Source organism: Pristiophorus japonicus, chromosome 3, assembly GCF_044704955.1.
Source record: "Pristiophorus japonicus isolate sPriJap1 chromosome 3, sPriJap1.hap1, whole genome shotgun sequence".
NCBI classification, from domain to species: Eukaryota; Metazoa; Chordata; class Chondrichthyes; family Pristiophoridae; genus Pristiophorus; species Pristiophorus japonicus.
Window position 1 is genome coordinate 262,829,772 of NC_091979.1, and position 23,612 is coordinate 262,853,383.

General features: G+C 42.3%; 1 protein-coding gene across 3 annotated transcripts in view; it reads right to left on the reverse strand.

Annotated features, from left to right (window-relative positions):
• nhlrc2 (NHL repeat containing 2) overlaps window positions 1-23,612 on the reverse strand; it is a 116,984-nt gene that overhangs the window by 18,622 nt on the left and 74,750 nt on the right. For all 3 annotated transcript variants that reach the window (XM_070876607.1, XM_070876609.1, XM_070876608.1), the window contains 2 exons: window positions 10,210-10,303; window positions 7,626-7,854 (listed from right to left, as the gene is read on the reverse strand). In XM_070876607.1, the coding sequence (XP_070732708.1) occupies window positions 7,626-7,854; window positions 10,210-10,303 (323 nt within the window). The remainder of the gene's footprint in view (window positions 1-7,625; window positions 7,855-10,209; window positions 10,304-23,612) is intronic.

Here is a 23,612-nt window from a genome sequence, read left to right on the forward strand (position 1 = left end):
CTCAGTAGACAGGGTTTTTAAACATAAAAATGTGTTTTAAAATTGTATTTTTTATATGTTTTAAGACTCTTACATTGGTAAAAGTAGGCTATGCGCCTGCTTTTACCAGGCGCAAGTGTTTGAAGGATATTCGCTGGACAAGAGATGGGCAAATAGCCCAATCTCTCCCAAGCGAATGTTCTTCGCCCGAAGATGCGGACGATCGGAAAAGCTAGTTTTTGGCGCATGCACATTGAAAACCGGCATTTGCGATGCCTTCCCGGGTGTGTACACATTCCGTATGGACCTGGTAAGGCTGCAATTTCAGGGCCAATTTAAAAACGTTGAAACTTTTAATACTTTAATAAAATAACATAAATTGTGATCAAACTGTGATGATACTACAACAAACCAACATGATAACAAACACACCTGCCTCACTGTCTTTTAACACCAGCTTCTCCCCCGCCACCCCCCTCCTTACCCTTGCCCCACTCCCTCGCCTGCTCCTCACACCAAAGTGGTACCACAATAGCGTGCAACAACATTGTCAGAGCACTGCTGTGTTGGGAGGAGAGACATTGGAGATGCCTCATGGGGATACACTGAACCAGTTCATGACGTGGATGGCCCGACTAGTGACTGGCGAGCCTTTTCATTGGCGTCGCCAGTCACAGGTGGTCTGGGGATGTGTCTGGGTGTCACACTGGGGAACTCGGAAAGGCCGCTCCCAACACGTTTCGGGACTTCAGTGTGACGGGTGGAGGCCACCAGCCTCGCGTGGGCATTGGTGTCGCAGGTTTCGCAGCTCGCGCCGACAATCTGTGACCCTACCTTCGTTACGGTCGCCTTCAAATTGTCAATGCTCGCTGGAATACTATCCAGGACTTCAAGGAGCTGACAGATGAGCCTGATGCTCTCCATGGATGGTGCCACCATATCCAGTTGTGCGTCTGCCTGTCTATCACCAGACCAGCTTTGCCGACTCGCCCTCTGGAGAGGCAGCATACGGGATTTGACCCCAGAACTGCGTTGCTCCACGCTACTAGTTCCAGGAGCCTCAGAGATGTCAAAGCCCGGGAATGTTTGATCATCCTCTGATGACGCGTTTACCAGTGTTAAAAGAGGTGTAGACTGCATCTGCAGCACTCCCCCCCCCGCTGGAGTTAGCGGATCGGTGTGTCAAATTCCTCCTCCTCCTCCACATGTTGGGCTGACGTGAAGGGTTGATCCCAAGTTTCGGCACCTCTGACTGGTCATCTGGAAGTAGAAAGCAACAGAGAATGTTATTATGTTCTTAAGACGAGTGGTTAGCAGCAGGGGAGGGGGCAGGGTGACCTGAGGAAGGTCACACAGCACAGGCTCATTTGAAGGACCGCTGTGACTCCATTATATCTAGTCCAGAGACACTGCATGACATTGCCCCAACCCTATTCCATAGGCACTACATGACATTGCCCCAACCCAGCCTAGGGAGTGTGTAGGACTTACCCTCAGGATGCAAGCAGGGGTCAGCGCCACCAATGACAGTTGCCCACCCGAGATCCCGATGAGGCCTGCCACTCGCTCTTTCAGGTCTGTGAGTGACAGGGTCTGAGGTGGACCGCCGCCTGTTCGCAGCTGTTCCTGGCGGTTATGGGCCTTCTTTCCCTGCAAAGATGAAAATGGGAATGGTTACCTGCTCTTTTGGCACATACAAATAGCCACCAAAGCACTTATACCATACTGTCTGAATGTAATGGCCTTGGAAGTTGCATGTGGTTCATCACAGGACATTCAAGTATGGAATCATCTTATCAGATCTCACAAAGCAATCTTAATAATGTGTAAAAATCATTCATGCTAAATAGGGTGTTACACTAAGCTTATCTATGTGTCATGCATTTTAGGAGGCAATCCAGAGTGCTCAGAGACAGCAACAGCATGAGAGCAAATAATGTGAGAGATTTATAATTTAAGTAATAAAAGAATGCACGAATAAATATTTTACTCACTCTAACGACCCTCGATAGATTGTTAAACCTTTTCCGGCACTGTGTTGCAGCCCTTATTACTGTATCTGAGACAGAGACCTTCTCAGCGATCTCCCTCCAGATCTTGTTAAAAATCACTGGCAGGGGTCTGGATCCACCCGTCCTGTGGAGTTCCTGCCATCTCCTTTCCACAGTCCCCACAAGAGCTTTGTTAGCCTCCTGTGTGACTCTTCATGCACGCTGCCTGGTGTCCTCCTCCTCCGTCATGAAAATCGAATAATAAAATGGCTGATTCAGCCCCGTGTACTGCACATGCGCGCAGCGGCCAAGCCCTACATTAGCGTTTGCGATCGGACAGCAGACCAGAATCGCGTCAAAAAAAAAAAATTCCCGCATGTGCAGAACAGCCAATTTGTTTTTTCCTTCCGGTTGGAACTTTTGGCTCTGGCGCACAAATTCTGTCGTGCAACGCCGGAGTTAGCGCTCACACCCGTCATGAACTTTCATTTGGTGAAAGTTGCGCGCTCTAGTGCTAACGCTAATCCGGCGCTAAAATTTTGATTTTGCTGCGATTAGCGGCGGAAAACGGGTGAAATCGCAAAAAGGCGAAAATCCAGCCCAATAGGGCTCAAGTTTCGGCCTGAGTTGCTCCTATTTTTTTTAAAAAAGAGCAACTAGTTTAGAATGGAGCATCTTAGAAATTGCAATTCTCAGCATTTAGTTTACTCCAGTTCTAGTCAGTTAGAATAGTTTCATTTTAGAACAGATTTTTTTTCCAAAAGGGGGCGTGTCCAGCCACTTTCGCCTGTTTTGCAAGTTTAGGCAGTGAAAACCTACTCCAAACTAACTTAGAATAGAGTAAGTGTAGCTTTTTGTACACTCGGAGAAACCTTGCCTACACTTATAAATCAGGTGTTGGGAACGAGAGATGGTGGGGGGGGGGGGGGGGGGCGGGGGTTTACAAACATTAAACACCTCACTTTTACAAATAAAGAGCCATCAATAATAAATGATAAATAAAACAATCAAAAAAAATTTAAATTTAAAAAAAAATCAATAAATAAAAAATTAAGTTTCTACTCACCGACTGCAGCACTGGGAGCCCTCCAACAGAGTTCTGGGACGTGGCCCTGTCAGTGTCTCTCTCTCTCTGCCAGTGTTTCTCTCTCTCTCTGCCAGTGTCAGTGTCTCTCTGTGTTTCTGACAGCAAGGGGTGGGGAGGAGGGGAAGAGGAGGAGGGGGGGGGGGTAGGGAGAGGGAGAGGGAGAGGAGGGGGAAGAAAGAGAGGAGAGGGGGAAGCTGAACGGGCCCCGCCGCCGACAACGCAGATGCCTGGCCGCTGCCGAAGACTTCGGGCGGAGCCTGCCCCCAGCAAGATGCCAGGTGGGCCCCGCCGCCGACGTGGAAGCCGGGCTGCCGAAGACTTTGGGCGGGGCCCACCCCTAGCAAGATGCTGGGCGGGCGGGCGGGCGGGCCATGTCGACGACGCAGATGCCTGGCGGGGCCCACACCCAGCAAGATGCCGGGCGGGCGGGCCCCACCCACGACGTGGGGGGAGCGGTGGGGGGGAGGAGGAGGGAGCAGGAGCTGAACGGGAGGGAGGGAGGCCCGAGTCCGATCTTTGCCCGGGGAGCCCATTCGGCCAAGGCTAGCGCGCATGTGCAGAGGTCCCGGCATTGTGTTCAGCGTAGGGACCTGGCTCCGCCCCCCACCCCTTGTGCTGCGCCACACCGAGCATGGAGACATCCTGAGGAGCTTGCAGAATCACAAGGTAAGTTTTCGGCGCCCTTTTTATTCCAGAAAATTGGCGCACCTTATGGAGGTGCGCCGTTCTTAGAGGGCGGAAACTTAGGCCCTTAAAAAGGGAATTAGATAGTGCCTGAATATTCAAGTGGTTGAATAAACTAAATGACTCACGTGGAAAATAACACTAGCATGAACTTGATGGGCCAAATGGCCAGATTCATGTTATAGCATGATTAACTACAATACTTAACAATTTACCCAGCCCCGCCTGTAATTTTACAAACACAAACTCCCTCAGCATGTGGTTAACTTGCAGGGACACAGTCTTAGTTAGCTTCACTATCATCTGGGCTTACTGTAACCACAGAGACAATTAAACTAGTATGCAACATGATTGCTTGGGAAAAGTGAAACTCTATAAACAATTTTCAGCGAAAATAAGATATGGCCTGTTCACTCATCTTTGCTTCTTAATTAAGGTCCAGAAAAATGATTAGAAGCTCAAGGTCACAAATTCATGGGTTCAAAACATTGACACAATGATGCACATGGCCAAATTCAAGTATCAAGTTGGAGTTAACTGGTGAATAAAAGGACCAACATTAGAGACAGTGCCTTTCATGAATCTGTATACCGTAATATATCTCCAACTGGATTTTCCCCTAATGAAAGATTACCAATAAATCAAATTAACTACTCAAAATAATTTAACATATCCAATCTAGCATTTATGTAAAGATTAATGTAATATCATATTCCAAGAATGTAGTCATGGTTTCAACATCCATGGGTGAGGCTCTTCCATTTAGCTTTACAAGCCTTCAAACTTTCTCAGATGCCATGATTGTTTCAATTAAGGTAAGATTATCTATTTGGTTAATGTAACCCTCTCAACAGTTATGGCACCAGACTGAGCCACCTAGGTTATTTTTCCATATTTGGTCGACCATCTATAATCAGAATATCTAATAGGATTTAATGTTTAAAGCAAGAAATCCAAAAGCGAGGTTTTCCTTGGCAGTAAGGGATTATTGAAATTAATGTTGTTTCCTCCACCTTAAACTTGTGAACTATCCGAAGCATGAAAGGAAAGCTACAAAATAACCTTGTTCGAGGAAAACAATAGGTAGTATAAGCAACTGCCTCGACAGAAATTGTCTTTTGCTGCAACCTCTCAGGCTGCCACAAAGGCTATCTTGAAAACCCCATTTACTGAAGATGACAAAAGGCCATGTCTATTTGAAGAATCAACTCTTAATCTTGTCCATAATCCGCTTGGCATGACTTCCGCAGCCTGGTGAGTTCTGTGAGGTTTTGCTGGCACCAGTGCCAGATCTGTACAGGAAGGAATCTCTCCTTGCTATGTACTTCACAACTATGTCAACATCTGCCTGGACCTGTACTGAATTTGATATGTTCCATGAACTATATTCGTGGATCAACACCCTTTTTTCCCCAAGGGAAAAACCTGTCAGCAAGATGATACTAAATACAATAGAATGGAAGATGACTGCATTTTGCTTGAAAAAAACCTCATGGATTCAACTCACTGGACAAAGAAGATCTTACCATCAATCCCTGAACAAGCAATTAAGATGCAATGGTATCATGAAGAGTATAATATTCTGTGCTAGAAATATAGCTATTGCCATCAGACCAAGAATTCATATGCAGTGTTTTACATGAATCCTGCTTCTTTCACGGAAGTTACACAATCAAATTTAGTGACCCTGAAGTGTTCTGGTAGGAGCAAATTGATGCCTTAAGCAGTCAGAAAGCAGGCTGAAAGATTATTTCCATGGTTGAGATTTGTTTTGATTTATGATGAACCTCTCTAAATGGCCAAGTTACTAAAAGGTAAAACATGAATGATGGAATAATGAATTTTAAATAATGACACAAAATGTTGGAAATATACAGATCGATGTATCAGCATCTGAAAGACTCTCCAACCAAAAAACATGAACATTCCTCGTAAGATGCTGATGGAAAACCTATTGTGTACACCAGCATTTTCTATTTGTATGCAAGGCTCAGTTGCGTACATATGCAGCTTCCTGGCAAGAGGCTCTGATTAGTCAATTGTCTAAATACGGGTAGTTATGCATATGTCATAGCTTGTAAAATGTGTATAGACAGTCAAGCCCGCTGCTGATGACTGGGAAAAAAACCTCAAGGGGAATGTGTTCAAAACAAGACATTAAATACAATAGAATGGAAGATGATTACTATGGTGGTATATATTTGTAAATTTCTAAGGTATAAGGGTCCTATATAACGGTTTCCTCTTTGGCAGGCGGAACATGTAAAGCGGTTTTGAAAAATGGCACACCTACTGTTTGAAACCTTAAAGAGGATGAATAACCCAGTCCTGTTAATATAGCGCTGGGATCAGGGTGCTGCAAGCTTTATGCCTGCAGCTTTTGCTGCATGCTAAACTCGACATTTTTAGTTTAGCAAACATAATTTATGCAGGGTAATACATGCCCATATTGAGCCTGGTGCTGGGATGTTGCCAAGCTGAGATGGGGGAAGCCTTTATAAACACCATGGAGTAGGTTTTAATTACCGGGCAATAGTCCTGATGGGAGGCCTGGCCTACTTAAATTTATCATATGGCTGGTAGGCTATGAGTAGAAAACAAGTGCCCTGGAGCAGCGACCCAGCTGGCCATCCCTTAAGCCGGATGAAGGCAAGTCTGGCTGGTTGGGGGGGGGGGGGGGGGGGGCGGGGGTGGGAGAACCTGGTGTGGCAGTCGCCCAGGTTCTATCTGTGGAGCCTAGAGGCGCATTCCTGCTCTTCCAGGCCTCACAAAAAAGAATTAAAACTAAGTGCTGGCTGCTTTTCGGCTGGAATACCAGCGGATACTGGGCAGGGCATGCACAACGCATGCTCTGCCCAGCACTGTCTTAAAATGGCAATTGGGGTTATATGTATAATTTGCATATTTAAAGGGGTTACCGCTTGAATAAGGTGAACGCTCTGGCCCTTCCGAAGCTGGCGTTAGCTGGATTGGAAGTGGGAACAGGACAGTAAGCTGTTTCCCACGATCCGAGGGTTGCTACTGTCCTGTTTCTGTTCAGCGGCACTTGTAAATATACCACTATTGTTTAGATTTTGTGAAAGCTTTATAAAAGCTATATGGGGCACAACATTGGAGTCAAACACCAGCGTCAGACAAAATACATGTGGAGGCAAGTGATGGCTCACTTACAATATTTAATCTATGAACGATTGCTAGAAAGTCAAATAAATGCTGAGAGGAAACCACAATATAATTATATGCACCAAGTCCAGTCACAGCAGACTCGGTTGTAGTTTCTCTGGTACACTGCAACATTCTTAATTGTTTCCATCAGTCCTTTCTACCCCTCAATCTGAACACTTAAATAAGAAATGGAATAGAATAATGCTGTTTGATAAAATATGATATCATGTAGTTAATACATATTTCAACAACTCATTTCATCCCAACATTCTTGTAGATAAGATAGAAGAAAAATATTTAAGCACATAAAACATAATCCATTTTGAAAAAACCGAACTGGACTTCCAACTGCTATATCCCTATCTATTTGTATTAATGCACAATCCAGACCAATAACAGCTACATAAAGATGAAATGTGGCATAGCATCTCTTTTGGGTCCAGGTAGCCATCCATTTTGACTACTAAAGTAATTTTATTTTTTTAATAATTCTCTGGTCACAAGCCAAAATAGTGATAGAAAATCAAACTTTTCTAAAATTTTACTTTCTTCAACTAACTGCTAATATACAAATATATTTATGATCTGAAATGTTGCTGCTATGCATGCATTTCATTTCTATAACTGGATTTAACTGACTGTAAACAATAACTTGCTTCATCATTGTCAGTAGAAAATTTGCACAAACATCATTTGAAAATATGAATCATCTTACTTACCATAGGATCCCTTTCTCCACCCACCAGGTTTTTTACAGCACCATCCTTCAGTGACACAGAGCGGATTGTGCTGCTCTCACTGTCAGCAACAAAAAGGCAATTCCATTCTGGAGGAGCTACAGACAAGCCTGATGGTTGAGCAAATCCTGCTTTGTGAGGATAAGAATTGTTGCGGTTTTCCTCATTACCACTCCCAGCAAAACGAATGCATGTTCCTTTCTTGCACTCACTGGGAGAAATAAGTAAATTAATACAGACATCAGTAACACTAATATAAACTTTTTGGTTGTACTTTATTGGTTGTAATTTGTATCTAAAAAATGAATGAAAATATTTTAGAATTTTTTTTCTACAGGAACTGTATTAACCAAGATTTTACAGCTCGTGTCACTGCCTGGAATGTGCCTAGGCAGACTGGCAGTAGCCAGGAGAGGTATGTGGCTGCTTTTAGATTTTATTTTTGGTTTGGTTCCCTAGTGGTTCATAGGGATGGAGAAAAGCTGCATCGGAGTTCCCCAGTGTCCTGGCTTGAACTGTTAATTTTTTTTTATAACCTTGATTTGTACCATACCATATTCAAATATTTTGAATCAGAGGTCGAAGCAGATCTGAATGTTAATCTGTGCAATAGAATAATGCTGTTTGATTGGCAATATCCAGTGATAGTGTTCTTTGTTGTCTACTGAAACTAACTCCTTAAAATAATTCTGACCTAATAATGAAATTATTGAGAAAAGGATGTGCAAGCCTAGAGTTTTTTTTGTTTCTAGAAATTTATAGGAATGATTGTGTATATTAAACTCTACACTTTATTTTCCTAAATATAGGATGACAAAAATCTGTAATAATAAAATAATAAAAAATATAGAAAGCTAGATGTTGATTAATGGAGTACAGAGCACATTTTCTAGCTGGCATACTGGTGCAATACATAATTTCATACAATATTTCAATAGGCCTAAAACATTTCCTCGTCCCACCCGTACAGGCCCAGAAGCTATTGGGCCAGAATTTGCTGTGAGGTTTAATGGTGCTCACCGCTATTTATGTGCAAATGGTACAGCAACTTCAGGCAAGGATTGGATGTGCGGTTAAATGCAGATATCTAAAGGTTGCTGTCCGAGATGTGCTGTTCCACAGCTAGCTTCACGAAAACAGTATCTCGCTGTCTGCCTCACCATTGAAATGCATTGAATGGCGTGAAGTTGCTGTATTTGTTTGATAGATAAGAACTAAACTCACCACAGAAAGTTAAGTCTTATCCATTCCAGTCTAAATACCCTTTTAATGTTACGATAATTGTTAATTACTGCCAATATAATTCTCTGGCACTGAAAATTAACTATTACAAGTGTGGAGTCTCATTCCTTCAGGTAATAATTGTTGTTGGAGATTTTAAAAACATAAAATGAAAATGTTTGTTTTTACTTTCCTTTCTGTCTCTTCTCTCTCACTCTCACTCTCAATCCAATCTTTCTTTCCCTCTTTTTCTGTACCTGATTGGACATGGAATTCACCCACTCTAATTTACACTTCCTTCTCAGTCCCTACGCTGTTAATTTCACAATCCTTCAATCTGATTGGATGCTTGCTCCGATCACTCAGGTCCCAGATGTCCTGTTTCCCTCGCTGCACCGTTATCAGCTCGCACTTTCAGCAACTTGCCATGTAAAAAATTAAAAAACCTAAATGTGCAAGAGCAAGTCTAACTAATGAAAGACGCAGCTAGATTCGCTCCTACTGCAAATTAGGGCCCCTAGCTTTAAGCTGTATGGATTGTTTCCACTAGACATGCTTGTGAAGCTTTGTTTACATTTACTGATATTTAGCAGATAGAAATAGACTGCCACACCAATTAACCCATTCCTAATATAATAGTTGAAATACTGTAGATAAGAATAGTTCTTGGCAATGTTCTAGGTTTCATCCAACTACGAATAAGTATTCTTTTTTAAATGTATTCAGGTTTCAGCCACAAAATAATTGCAAATTCTATTTCAGGCAACACTTAAAAAGCAGTAAAATCTTTTGTAATTTTTAATGGATATTTGGAATAGAGGAACCCCACCCTCAATCAAATGGACCACTGGTCCAAGAGGGCAGGCTAACTTTTCATATTGTTAGGGTAACTAGCAGTATTTAAAACTCAATTTAAACTGTGCTGCTTTTCTACTCTTACAATTACAAAATATAGATACACTTTAATGCAATTAAGAACTTGCCAAAATTGGAGAATGCTGCAAGGGAGATGGGTTTTCATTGATGAACATTTTAATTTAGACACAAGAAACAATGATAACATGATGATAAACTAAAACTAAATATCACCACCTAAGAGAACATTCATCATCTGGTTTGCAATGGAATGCAAATCAGGCAGGTTCTATAAAGGGCATGCGATTGCAGCTTGGGAGAATACTGCCCAGAAGATGAAGAAAAAAATCTATGCCAATGAGTCAATTTTAAACCATAAATGAATTGAGCTCAGTTTAAGATAGCTGGCAGAAGGACTCTCAAATATTCAACAAAACATATATCTCTATATAAAGAATATTGTTACAAAACATTATCTACAATTGCTTACATTCCTCTTGGGAGTTTTCCATCTTTTAGAAAAATGACCCATATCTGATGAGTGCCCGCCATTGCAATAAACAGAAGACTGTCTTCAGTATTACCTGCAATAAAAGAATTAGAAGAATGAGAGGTGATCGCATTGAAACGTATACAATTCTAGAGTGCTCAACAGCATAGATGCTAAGAGGCTGCTTCCCTTGGCTGGAGAGTCTCGAACTAGGGGTCTCAGGATAAGGAGTCAGCCATTTAGGACTGAGATGAGGAGAAATTTCATCACTCAGGATTGTGAATCTTTGGAATTCTCTACCCTAGAGGGCTGTGGATGCTCAGTCGATGAGTATATTGAAGACTCAGATTGATAGATTTTTGGGAACTAAGGAATATGGAGAAAGGGCGGGAAAGTGGAGTTGGTGTAGCCAAATCTTACTGAATGACGACACAGGCTCGTGTCAATTATACAGGTTTTCACTGAAATTATATCACTAGCACAAATGAGGATTACCCAAAAAAGCAAAATGCATCATAAGCAAAGCAAACATACACTGGTCACTGTAAAACAAAAGAACATTAGTTATCCACATTGAAGGATGTCTGCCACACATGAGCCCATTCTCCATACTTATCTAAATCAGTCCATACTCTATTTGATCTAAATTGAAATCCGGAATGTTTTGGTCACCTGCAAATATCCTGGTTTGTTCTAAGTGAAATTTTATTTTTTGAATTTTTAAAACCTGAAACAATGTACTCTATATTTGTCTTTTAATTAAATGTATTTGTGAACAGGTTGCAGAAGGGATTACCACTGATTCACTTACTATGAAAAAAGCATTTAGTTAAATCCAAAACTAGGGTCTTAAATCTAAACAAAGCAAACTATGTAGGTATAAGGGGCGAGTTGGCTAAGGGAGTTTGGGAAACTACATTAAAAGGTATGACGGTAGATAAACAATGGCTAGCATTTAAAGAATCAATATATAATTTACAACAAATCACAGAAATCCTACAGGAAAAGTGGCCCAGCCATGGCTAACAAGAGAAGTTAAAGATAGTATTAGATCAAAGAAAGAGTCTTATATTGTTGCCAAAAAGAGTTGTAAGCCTGAGGATTGGGAGGATTTTATAATTCAACAAAACAGGACCAAGAAATTGATAAAGAAAGGGAAAATAGAATAAGAGTAAACTAGCGACAGGCATAAAAACAGACTGTAAAAGCTTCTATAGGTATGTGAAAAGGAAACGATTGGTGAAAGTATATGTGGGTCCCTTACAGGCTGAAATAGGAGAAATTATAATGGAGAATAAGAAAATGGCAGAGAAATTAAACAAATACTGTGCCTGTCTTCATAAAGAAGACACAAAAAAAACTTCCTGGAAATAGTGGAGATCCAAGGGTCTAGCGAGAATGAGGAACTGTAAGAAATTAGTATTAGTAAAGAATAGTACTGGAGAAATTAATGGGACTGAAAGTCAATAAATCCCCTGAACCTGATGGCCTACACCCAAGGATTTTGAAAGAGGTGGCTATAGAGATAGTGGTCTTCCAAAATTCCAGAGATTCTAGAACGGTTCCCACGGATTGGAAGGCAGCAAATGTAACCCCATTATTTAACAAAGGAGGGAGAGAGAAAACGGGGAACTACAGACCAGTTAGCCTGACATCAGTAGTAGGGAAAATGCTAGAATCCATTATTAAGGACATGGTATAAGGGCACTTAGAAAATAATAATAGGATTGAGCAGAGTTAAGATGGATTTATGAAAGGGAAATCATGTTTGACAAATCTGTTTTTTGAGGTTGTAACTGTCAGAATAGATAAGGGGGAAACCAGTGGATATGGTATATTTGGATTTTCAGAAGGCATTCGCTAAGGCGTCACATAAGAGGTTATTGAACAAAATTAGGGACAAGGGGATTGTGGGTAATATGCTAGCATAGATTGAGGTTTGGTTAACAGACAGAAAACAGAATAGGAATAAACGGGTCATTTTCGGGTTGGCAGGCTGGACCGAGTGTGGTACCACAAGGATCAGTGCTTGGGCCTCAGCTATTCACAATCTGTATCAATGATTTGGAAGAGTGGACCAAATGTAATATCTCCAAGTTTACTGATGATACGAAGCTAGGTGGAAATGTAAGTTGTGAGGAGGATGCAAATAGGCTTCAAGGGGATATGGACAGGTTATGTGAGTAGGCAAGAACATGGAAAATGGAATATAATGAGAAAAAATGCGAAGTTATCCACTTTGGTAGGAAAAATAGAAAAGTAGAGTATTTTTTTTTAAATGGTGAGAGATTGTAAATGGGGGTGTTCAGAGAGACCTGGGTGTCCTTGTACATGAATCACTGAAAGTTAACATGCAGATACAAGAAGCAATTAAGAAAGCAAATAGTATGTTGGCCTTTATTACAAGAGGATTTGAGTATAAGAGTAAAGACGTCTTCTTGCAATTATATAGAGCCCTGGTGAGACCACACCTGGAGTATTGTGTGCAGTTTTGGTCTCCTTACTTAAGGAAGGATATACTTGCCATTGAGGGAATGCAACAAAGGTTCACAAGACTGATTCCTGGGATGGGGAGATTGTCCCAGGAGGAGAGATTGAGTAGACTAGGCCTAATTTCTCTTGAGTTTAGAAGAATGAGGGGAGATCTCATTGAAACATACAAAATTCTTGCAGGGCTAGACAGAGTAGATGTTTCCCCTGGCTGGGGAGTCCAGAACCAGGGATCACAGTCTCAGAATAAGTGGTCGGCCATTTAAGACTGAGATGAGGAGACATTTCTTCACTCAGAGGGTGGTGAATCTTTGAAATTCTATACCCCAGAGGGCTGTGGAGGCTCTTGTCATTGTATATTCAAGACAAATAGATTTTTGGATATTAAAGGAATCAAAGGATATGAGGATAGTGCAGGAAAGTGGAGTTGAGGTAGTTGATCAGCCATGATCTTACTAAATGGCCAAACTGGACTGGAAACAGCTACTTGAAGGTAAATCAGTGTCAGAGCAGTGGGAGACATTCAAGGAGGAGATAGTGAGGGTTCAGAGCAAGTATGTTCCCTTAAAGAAAAAGGGTGGGACTAACAAATCTACAGCCCACTGGATGTCAAGGGGCATACAGGGTAGGATAAAGAAAAAAGGGAAGTTTATGACAGGTACCAAGAGCTCAATACTGCAGAAACCCTAGAGTATAGAAAGTGCAGGGGTGAAATTAAAAAGGAAATTATGAAAGCAAAGAGAGGGCATGAAACAATATTTGCAAGTAAAATCAAGGAAAACTCCAAGGTGTTTTATAAATACATTACGAGCAAGAGGATAACTAAAGAAAGAATAGGGCCTATTAGAGAGCTTAAAGGTAACCTGCGTGTGGAGTTGGAAGACAAAAGAGAGGGACGTTGCAGACATTGCAATCAGAGGAGGAATGTGAAATATTAGATGAAATAAACAGTGTGGGAGGAAGTAGTAAGGGGTTTGTCATTTTTGCAAGTTGATAAATCCCCAGGCCCAGATGAAAATGTATCCCAGGCCGTTGAGAAGCAAGAGAGGAAATAGAAGAGGCTCTGACCATCATTTTCCAATCCTCTCTGGCTACAGGTGTGGTGCCGGAGGACTGCTAACATTGTACTGTTGTTTAAAAAGGGAGAAAGGGATAGACCAAATAATTACAGACCAGCCAGCCTAACCTCAGTGGTGGGAAAATTATTGGAAAAGGGACAGGATAAATCTTCATTTAGAATTACACGGATCAATAAAGGACAGTCAACATGGATTTGTGAAGGGAAGGTTGTGTCTGACTAACTTGATTGGGTGTCTTGTGTCGGGCCAATGTGCTCTATTCAGAACTCCTACACGGCAAGCGAGCCCCAGGTGAGCAGAAGAAGCGTTTCAAGGACACACTCAAAGCCGCCTTGATAAAGTGCAACATCCCCATCAACACCTGGGAGTCCCTGGCCCAAGATCGGAGGAAGAGCATCCGGGAGGGTGCTGAGCACCAAGAGTCTCGTTGCCGAGAGCATGCAGAAAACAAGCGCAGGCAGAAGGAGCGTGCAGCAAACCAGACTACCCACTGTCGGTCCCACCTGTGACAGAGACTGTAATTCCCATAGTGGACTGTACAGCCACCTGAGAATTCACTTTGAGTGGAAGCAAGTCTTCCTTGATTTTGAGGGACTGCCTATGATGATGATGAATTTTTGGAGGAGGTAACAAGGAGGGTCGATGAAGATAGTGTGTTTGATGTAGTTTATATGGATGTTAGCAAAGCTTTTGATAAGGTCCCACATGACAGACTGGTCACTAAAGTAAAAGCCCATGGGATCCAAGGCAAAGTGGCAAGTTGGATCCAAAATTGTCTCAGAGGCAGGAAACAAAGGGTAATGGTCGTTGCGTGTTTTTGCAACTGGAAGGCGATTTCCAGTGGGTTTCCTCAGGGCTCAGTACTTGGTCCCTTGCTTTTTGTGGTCTACATCAATGATTTAGACTTGAATGTAGGGGGTATGATTAAGAAGTTTGCAGATGATACTAAAATCAGCTGTGTGGTTGCTAATGAAGAAGAAAGCTATAGATTGCAGGAATATATCAATGAACTGGTCAGGTGGGCAGAACAGTGGCAAATGGAATTCAATCCGAAGTGGTGTGAGGTAATGCATTTGGGGAGGGCTAACAAAGCAAGGGAATGTGTAGAGGAACAGAGACACCTTGGAGTGCATGTCCACAGATCCCCGAAGGTAGCAGGACAGGTAGATAAGGTGATTAAGGTGGTATATGGGATATTTGCCTTTATTAGCCAAAGTACAGAATATAAGAGCAGGGAGATTATGCTTGAACTGTATAAAACACTAGTTAGGCCACAGCTAGAGTGCTGCATGCAGTTTTGGTCACCAGATTACAGGAAAGATGTGATTGCACTAGAGAGGGTATAGAGGATATTTACGAGGATGTTGCCTGGACTGGAGAATTTTTAGCTATGAGGAAAGATTGGATAGGGTGGGGTTGTTTTCTTTGGAACAGAAGAGACACCTAACTGAGGTGTATAAAATTATGAAGGGCCTAGATAGAGTGGATAGGAAGGACCTATTCCCCTTAACAGAGGGGTCAATTACCAGGGGACATAGATTTAAAGTAATTGGTAGGAGGTTTAGAGGGGATTTGAGGAGAATATTTTTCACCCAGAGGGTGGTGTTGGTCTGGAACTCACTGCCTGAAAGCGTGGTATAGGCAGAAAGCCTCATAGCATTTAAAAAGTACTTTCATATGTACTTGAAGTACCGTAACCTACAAGGCTACGGACGAAGAGATAGAAAGTGGGATTAGGCTGAATAGCTCTATGTTGGCAGGCACAGTCATGATGGGCCGAATGGCCTCCTTCTGTGCTGTAAATTTATATGATTCTATGAACTATCATCATCATAGGCGGTCTCTTGGGGTTGAGGATGACTTGCTTCCACACTAAAAATTAGTACTCAGGTGACTGATGAACTCATTTTAAACGGTAGAAGATACCGGTGCGTGAATTCTTTTAACATGGGGTAGCCGTTGCATACCAGCCACCACACGGGCTTGACGGAGCAAGGTGTTTGTCCAGTGGCATGGGGATCCAAGACGACTGGAGACCAGACTTCGCCGCATGTACCAATACATACAAACAAACTCAAACATACTCTTGTTGTCCTCCTTCCTTCCTCCCTCCTTCCCACAGGACCCTTCTCTACATGGAATTCCTAGCACGCAACACGAGCCTCACGATCTCACATCCTTGCTATTGGCTGACATATTTGGTCAAAGCTCTGCAACCTTGGAATGGTGGTGAACAACTAAGCAACTAATGGGAGGAGGAGACTCCATGAACATCCCCATCGTCAATGATGTCGAGCACTGCATGCTAGTGCAAAAGACATGGCTGAAGCGCTTGTCTGTCTTCAGCCAGAAGTGCCAAGTTGATGATCCTTCTTGGTCTCCTTCTGAGGTTACCATCATCACAGATGCCAGTCTTCAGCCAATTAGATTCATTCTATGTGCCATCAAGAAACAGCTGAGTGCACCGGATACAGCAAAGGGCCCTGACAATATCCAAGCTGTAGTGCCAAAGGCCTGTGCTCTGGAACTTGCCGCGTCCTTAAAGAAGCTGTTCCAATGCTTTTGGAAGAGGGCAAGCATTGATGCGAGAATTTTAATAAAGGGTATTGAAAGACAATTTCATGGAATGATTCAATCATGTTTATTGCGAAATATGTTTTTTTTTGGTTACACCCATACTTTGGACATTAAAAATTCCAGCTACTGGGAAAAAATGGCAAATTTAAAAAAATCATTGAGACATTTGTGGGAAGCCCAGATTGTGCAATCAGAGCAATATGTCTATATTGGCAAAACCCATAATAATTGTGGGCAAAGAAATTTATAATGCGAAAAACTTGACAAAAAGTACAACAAAAAAAATGCAACAATTGGAAGTCAAGTGTTTTTTTAAAAAAGACAGGACGTGCATGCAGACAAGATATCGTTAGATGAATAAACAGAACAACCAAAACTGTTGCATTCTCACTATGACAATATTTTTGCTTTTTTCAACATCTCAAATACGATGAAATTGGAAAGCAATGTACCAAACAATGTAATAAACAAAATATGCCAAGTGCAAGTTTAAAAGTTTTTTTCAATTTTTCACCACTTAGCATCGCAAAAACACATTTATTCTCCAATCCATAGCCAGACAGAAATAAATTAAAATAATTGTTTCGATAGGAAGCACATAACGATGAGACATGTTGAAGTCATATATAGCTGTCTAAGGCTGCTCCAACTAGAAGAATGTGTCTGCAAGAGAAAGTACTTTCAACACAACACAATTCTTATTTCGTTTTCCCATAAAAGAGTTAAAAATCTGTTTGTTGGTAGAAATCCACAATTGCAAAACTTTCAATCTTCTGCAAAGACCCAACATTCCATGTTGGTTTTAACTACCAATTCATTTCAGCATTGACAGAACAGGGGATTGGTATCCTGTTTCATCTTGAATATTGATTTGGAAATGCCACTTATTCCAGTACTGACTATAAAAAAAAATGGGGGTGAGGAAAAAAGGTATCCACAAAGATCACAAAAATAAATACAGGAAATGCAGACCATTTGGCCCCTTTGGTTCAGCCTTCTGTGGGAACCAAGTTTTCCCAACATAGCAAGTGCCTCTTGAATGATTTTAGAGTTCTTGCTTCTACGACTCTACCCAAAAGACCATTCTGGGTGTCGATCACTTTTTGTGTGAAGAAATACTTTTTGATATCAGTTTAGAATTTGCCTTTTACTAGTTTGTACATATGTCCCTTTGTCTGATATGGTGTCATAACTTGAAACAGTGCTCCAGATAAGCCTTTTTTATTCCACTTAGAATATTACAATCCTGACAAGGTCAAAAGGTTTTGCTAACCTTTCCCAATAACTCCTCTATTACTGGGGATTATCCTCATGGTCTTTTTTTGCACTGCTTCAGGGCATGGATGTTTCCTTGGGCTTTGGAGAAGTTAACTGAATGCTGCACTGAAATGCAAGTTGACCATACAGTTACAGCAGGGCAGCCTCAACATGTTCCAAAGTGCTTTACAGCCAATTAAGCACTTTTAAAGTGTAGTCACTGTTATAATGTAAGAAACACAAATGAGATAATGACCAGATAAATCGGTTTCATTGATATTGGTTGAGGGATCGTTATTGGCAAGGACACAGGGGGGAACCCAATTTCCACCCTTCCCTCACCTTTACATGGTTTATCTTCAACTCTTCCCTTCCTTGACTTCTCTGTCTCCAATTTCTGGGGATAGGCTATTGACAAACATTCATTATAAGCCAAAGTTTATAGCCACAAGATTCCCACAGCTACCTGGACTACACTTCCTCCTACCCTGCTATCTGCAAGAACTCTATTCCGTTTTCCCGGTTTCTCAGTCTCTGTTGCATCTGCTCTGATGATACCACCTTCCATACTAATGCTTCCGATAGGTCTGTCTTCCCGTGGCTCAGTTGGTAGCACCCTGGCCTGAGTCAAAAGGTTGTGGGTTCAAGTTCCACTCCAAAGACTTGAGTGCAACAATCTAGGTGGATAGTCCAGTGCAGTACTGAGGCAGTTCTGCCCTGTTAAGAGGTGCTGCCTTTCGGTTGAGATGTTAAACCGAGGCGCCATCTGCTCGCTCAGGTGGACAAAAAAGATCCCATGGCACTATTTCGAAGAACAGGGAGTGATCCGCAGTGTCCTGGCCAATATTTATCCCTCAATCAACATCACAAAAAAAACCAGATTATCTGGTCATGATCACATTGCTGTTCATTGAAGCCTGCTGTGCACAAATTAACTGCTGCGTTTCCCACAGTGACTACACTTCAATAAGTATTTAATTGGCTGTAAAGCGTTTTGGGATGTCTGGTGGTCACAAAAGGTGCTATATAAATGCAAGTCTTTTTTTCTTTCTTCAACCAAGGATTTCCCCTCTACCGTGGTTGACCTGGCCCTCGACCGTGTCTGTTCTATTTCCTGCACTTCTGCTCTCACGACTTCCCCTCCCTCCCAGAACCAAGATAGGGTTCCTCTTATCCTCACCATTCGCCACACCAGCCTCCACATTCAATGCATCATCCTCTGCCATTTCCACCACCTCCAGCGTGATCCCACCACCAAACACATCTACCCCTCCCCTCTCCTTTCAGCATTCTGAAGGGACTGCTCCCTCTGTGACACCCTGTTCCACTCCTCAATCACCCCCAACACCCCTTCCCCCTTCCCATGGCACCTTCCCGTGCAAGCGCAGGAGATGCAACACTTGCTCTTTTACCTCCTCCCTTCCCACTGTCCAGGACCCCAAACACTCCTTCCAGATGAAACAGCGATTTACTTGTACTTCTTGCAGTTTAGTATACTTTGTTGATGATACAAAGCTACGTGGGACAAGTAAGCTGTGAGGAGAACACAAAGTGTCTGCAAAGGGATAAAAGACTACGTGAGTGGGCAGTAAGATGGCAAATGGAGTATAAATGTAGAAAAATGTGAGGTTATTCACTTTGGTAGAAAGAATAGAAAAACAGGGTATTTTTTAAAATGGTGAGAAACTTTTAAGTGTTGGTGTTCAGAGAGATTTGGGTGTCCTTGTGCAAGTAACACAGAAAGCTAGCAAGGAAGGCAAATGGCATGTTGTCCTTTATTGCAAGGGGGTTGGAGTATAGAGTAAGGAAGTCTTGCTACAATTGTACAGGGCCCTTGGTGAGACCACACCTGGAGTACCGTGCACAGTTTTGGTCTCCTTATCTAAGGAAGGATTGTACTCGCCTTGGAGACGGTGAAACAAAGGTTCACAAGATTGATTCCTGGGATGAGGGTTGTCCTACAAGGAGAGATTGTGTAGAATGGGCCTATGCTCTCTGGAGTTTAGAAGAATGAGAGGTGATCTCATTGAAGCATACATGTTTCTGAAGGGGATTGACAAGGTAGATGCTGAGAGGTTGTTTCCCCTAGCTGAAATGTCTAGAACTACAGGACACAGTCTCAGGATAAGGGGTATGCCACTTAAGACAGATGAGGAAGAATTTTTTCACTCGGATGGTCATGAATCTTTGGAATTCTCTGCCCCACAGGGCTGTGGATCGGAGTCTCTGAATATATTCAAGGCTTGATAGATAGATTTTTGGAGTCTGGGGGAATCAAGGGATATGGAGATCGGGCAGGAAAGTGGAGTTGAGATCGATGATCAGCTACGATCTTATTGAATGGCAGGGCAGGCTCGAGGGGTCATATGACATGCTCCTGCTTATGTTCTTATGTATATGCTGCTCATGATGTGGTCTCTTCTACACTGGGGAGACCAAACACAGATTGAGTGACTGCTTTGCGGAACACCTCCGTTCAGTCCATAAATATAACTCCGAGCTTCCGGTTGTCTGTCACTTTAATTCTCTGCTCCACTCCCACTCTGACCTCTCTGTCCTCGGCCTCTTACACTGTTCCAACGAAGCTCAACGTTAAGTTCGAGTATCAGCACCTCATCTTTCGATTCGGCACTTTACTGCCTTCTGGACTCAACATCGAGTTCAACTATTTCAGAGCATAACCTCTGCCCCTTTTTTTGCACATGGCAGCTGTTGATGATTCTGCCATTCCCATTTGCACCTCATCTAGACTCATCTTTTGTTTCTTAACTTGTCCCATTATTGATCTCCTTTTGCCTTGCACCATCATCTATGTTGTTCTTTCCTCCCCTCCTCTCCTCTCTTTCCCTGCCCCTGCACTTGCTTAAAAATCTGTTACATCTCGAACTTCTTCCAGCTCTGACTAAGGATCAAAGACCCGAAACGCTAACTCGGTTTCTTTCTCCACAGATGCTGCCTGACCTGCTGAGTATTTCCAGCATTTTCTTTTTTTTATACTAGGGAGAACTCCCCTGCTCCTCTTCGAAACAATGCCAATGGATCTTTTACATCCAGCTGAGAGGGCATATGTTTAACAGTCTGAAAAACAGCACCTATGACAGTGCAGGACTTGCTTTGTACTGCACTGGAGTGTCAGCCTAGATCCTGTGCTCAAGTTTCTGGAGTGAGACTTGAACCCACAACTCTCTGACTCAGAGATAAGAATGCTACCACTGAGCCATGGCTATCCTTTAAAGGCAAAATGTGATAAAAAGTTCACAAAATGTATCTTATAAATATATCTTATTGTATTGTTAATCCATTCGGAGTAATGTTTATTTAGTCTGTGTTTACTAGTCTTTAGTGTGCCAGTAGTATGTCCTTAAAGGTATTATGTTGACTCTGAACTGAGGTTTTCTTGAATACCCCCCAGGGAATTTGTATAAATTCTTCCCGCATTCCCTTGAAATTGGCCCGTTTAAAATTGTATATCTGAGTGTAGGCTTGTGGAATTAGTTTATTGCATCCTGTTATGGTGTTGCTCAAGGCTGCCACTACTTGCATTGCTGTCTGGGTCACTTGCCGTACGGTGTTGTAAATAGTACATAAACCAAAATATTACCTGATAGAACATACTCAGTAGCAAAATAATGTTATCTGCAAGAGGAAAACAATCATACAAGCATGCGATTAGATTATGCTTTTGAGTAAATTGTTGGTTTCCACAAGGGAATGTTTCAAACACAACATTTCTGCAATTACAAACATGAAATATACAAAGCACATACTGAAAAAATTAAATAGAAAACTGTTGCCTATGGCTAATCTCCGAGATATAATTTTATAAAATGATGCTCATAAAGTTTAGTATTAGTTTACAATAATACTAGATTCCTGTACTAATAAGCTACACAAGTTTAATCACATTAATTTAGTTCCAGAAATCTGATTATTAAAATAAGTTACAGTAAATATCTTAATAGTTAAAGCATTAGTCAATGTGTTCCATGATGCTAATTCGATAGCACTTTTGTCTATTCAGCAAGTGAACAGGGTCAATGGTAAAATCAAATCCAGTTCTATTCAGATCTACAATACTTATTAAAATAAACAGTTCTTGAAAAATTAGCACTTAAATCAATTGAATTGATGGGCCCAAGTTTCCGCCCTCTGGAAAAATGGCGCATCTCGATAAGGTGCGCCGACTTTCTGGAAGAAAAGGGGCGCCGAAAACTTACCTTGTGATTCTCAGGTCTCCTCAGGACATCTTCGTGCTCGGCGTGGCACAGCACAAGGGGTCGGGGGCAGAGTCAGGTCCCGGCACTGATGCCTCTGCACATACGCGCTAGAGTGTGCGCGCATGTGCAGTAGCTTCAGGTCCTCGAGGCTGCGTGGGAGGGGCCCGACCCTAGCCCTGGCCGAATGGGCTCACAGGGTGAAGATCAGGATTTGGACCTCCCTCCCATTCAGCTGCCTCCCCTTCCTCCCTCCCGTTCAGCTCCCCCCCCCCCCCCACCTTCTCTTCTCCCCCTCCCGTCGTTGGCAGGGCCCGCCCAGCATCTCGTTGAGGGCGGGCCCGAAGTGTCGGCAGCGGCGGCGGCCCGTTCAGCCTCTCCCTTCCCCCCCCCCTCCCGTTCAGCCTCTCCCCCGCCCTTCTCTTCCCCATCCCCCCTTCTCTACCCCACCCCTTCCCATCCCTCTTCTTCCCCCCTCCCTCCATGTCATTGGCGGGGCCCGACCCGTTCAACCTCTCCTCCCCTCCCTCACGTTCAGCCTTCCCCCTTCCTCCCTCTTCTCCCTCTCCCCACCCCTTCCCTCTTCTTCTCCCCCTCCCTCCCTCCATGTTGTCGATGGGGCCCGCCTGGCATCTCGCTGGGGGTGGCCCTGCCCGAAGTGAGAATTATGAGTGTACGCAAGATTTTTCTGAGCATACAAAAACCTACACGTACACCATTCTAAGTTAGTTTGGAGTAAGTTTTCGCTGCCTAAACTTGCAAAACAGGCATAAGTGGCTGGACACGCCCCCTTTAAAAAAAAAATCTGCTCTAAAATGAAACTATTCCAACTCACTAGAACTGGAGCAAACTAAATGCTGAGAATTGCAATTGCTAAGATGCTCCATTCTAAACTAGTTGCTCCAAAAAATAGGAGCAACTCAGGCCGAAACTTGAGCCCATTAAAACTGAAAGCTTACAGAATTAAATTTAATTCAATCACTTGTTTCTGTATTTACAATTCAACCATGAAATCAGTGCGTTTCACATCAAGAATCAGACCCAACATCCGCTTAAAAATTAAATGAGAACACAGGTCACACTAGATTTGTCCTGTTATCTCTGTAGACAGGATTAAATGGCAACGGCCAAATAATACCTCATTAGTCAATATAGTAAAAATATATATGGCTGATTTTGGACTATTTATCAACTAGATGTTTACTTAAATCAAGTTACACTATAATGTTCAAACAATAAGATTATTTACAGCACAAGTTTCTTTCAGATGAATTCACCCATCTACCATTACTATGCGAACCAAAAAAAGATGCGTTGATGCAGTTTCTGTAATCTCCTGACATGTTCAACAAAGCTCTTAAAGAACAAAAAACAAACATCCCATTACAGTTTGTTTCTCTTAATATTGCTTAAAATACTATCGAAAGCCAAACATAGAACACACCTAGAACTAGCAGCCCAAGCTGAAGACTTTTGATCTATGACACTAACAATATTTCATTCCACAATATCTAATTCACCTTGTGCATCAAGGTCATAAATAGCAAATGTCAAATTAATACCTATATGTAAAAATTGTTACAAACATTTTGGAACTCCATCCATTTGTGCAATGGTATGGATAACCTCAACTACTCCTGGTGTACTTTTTGCCTTTCCAGGCTAATTAAAAAAAACAAGCCAAAAATATAAATAAAGCTTTATCTCGAAAACCGAGAGTTTCACAGTGCTCTGCCGCATAACTGTTTTGGACAGGTGTACTGATTATAAATCGGTTTATAAATCA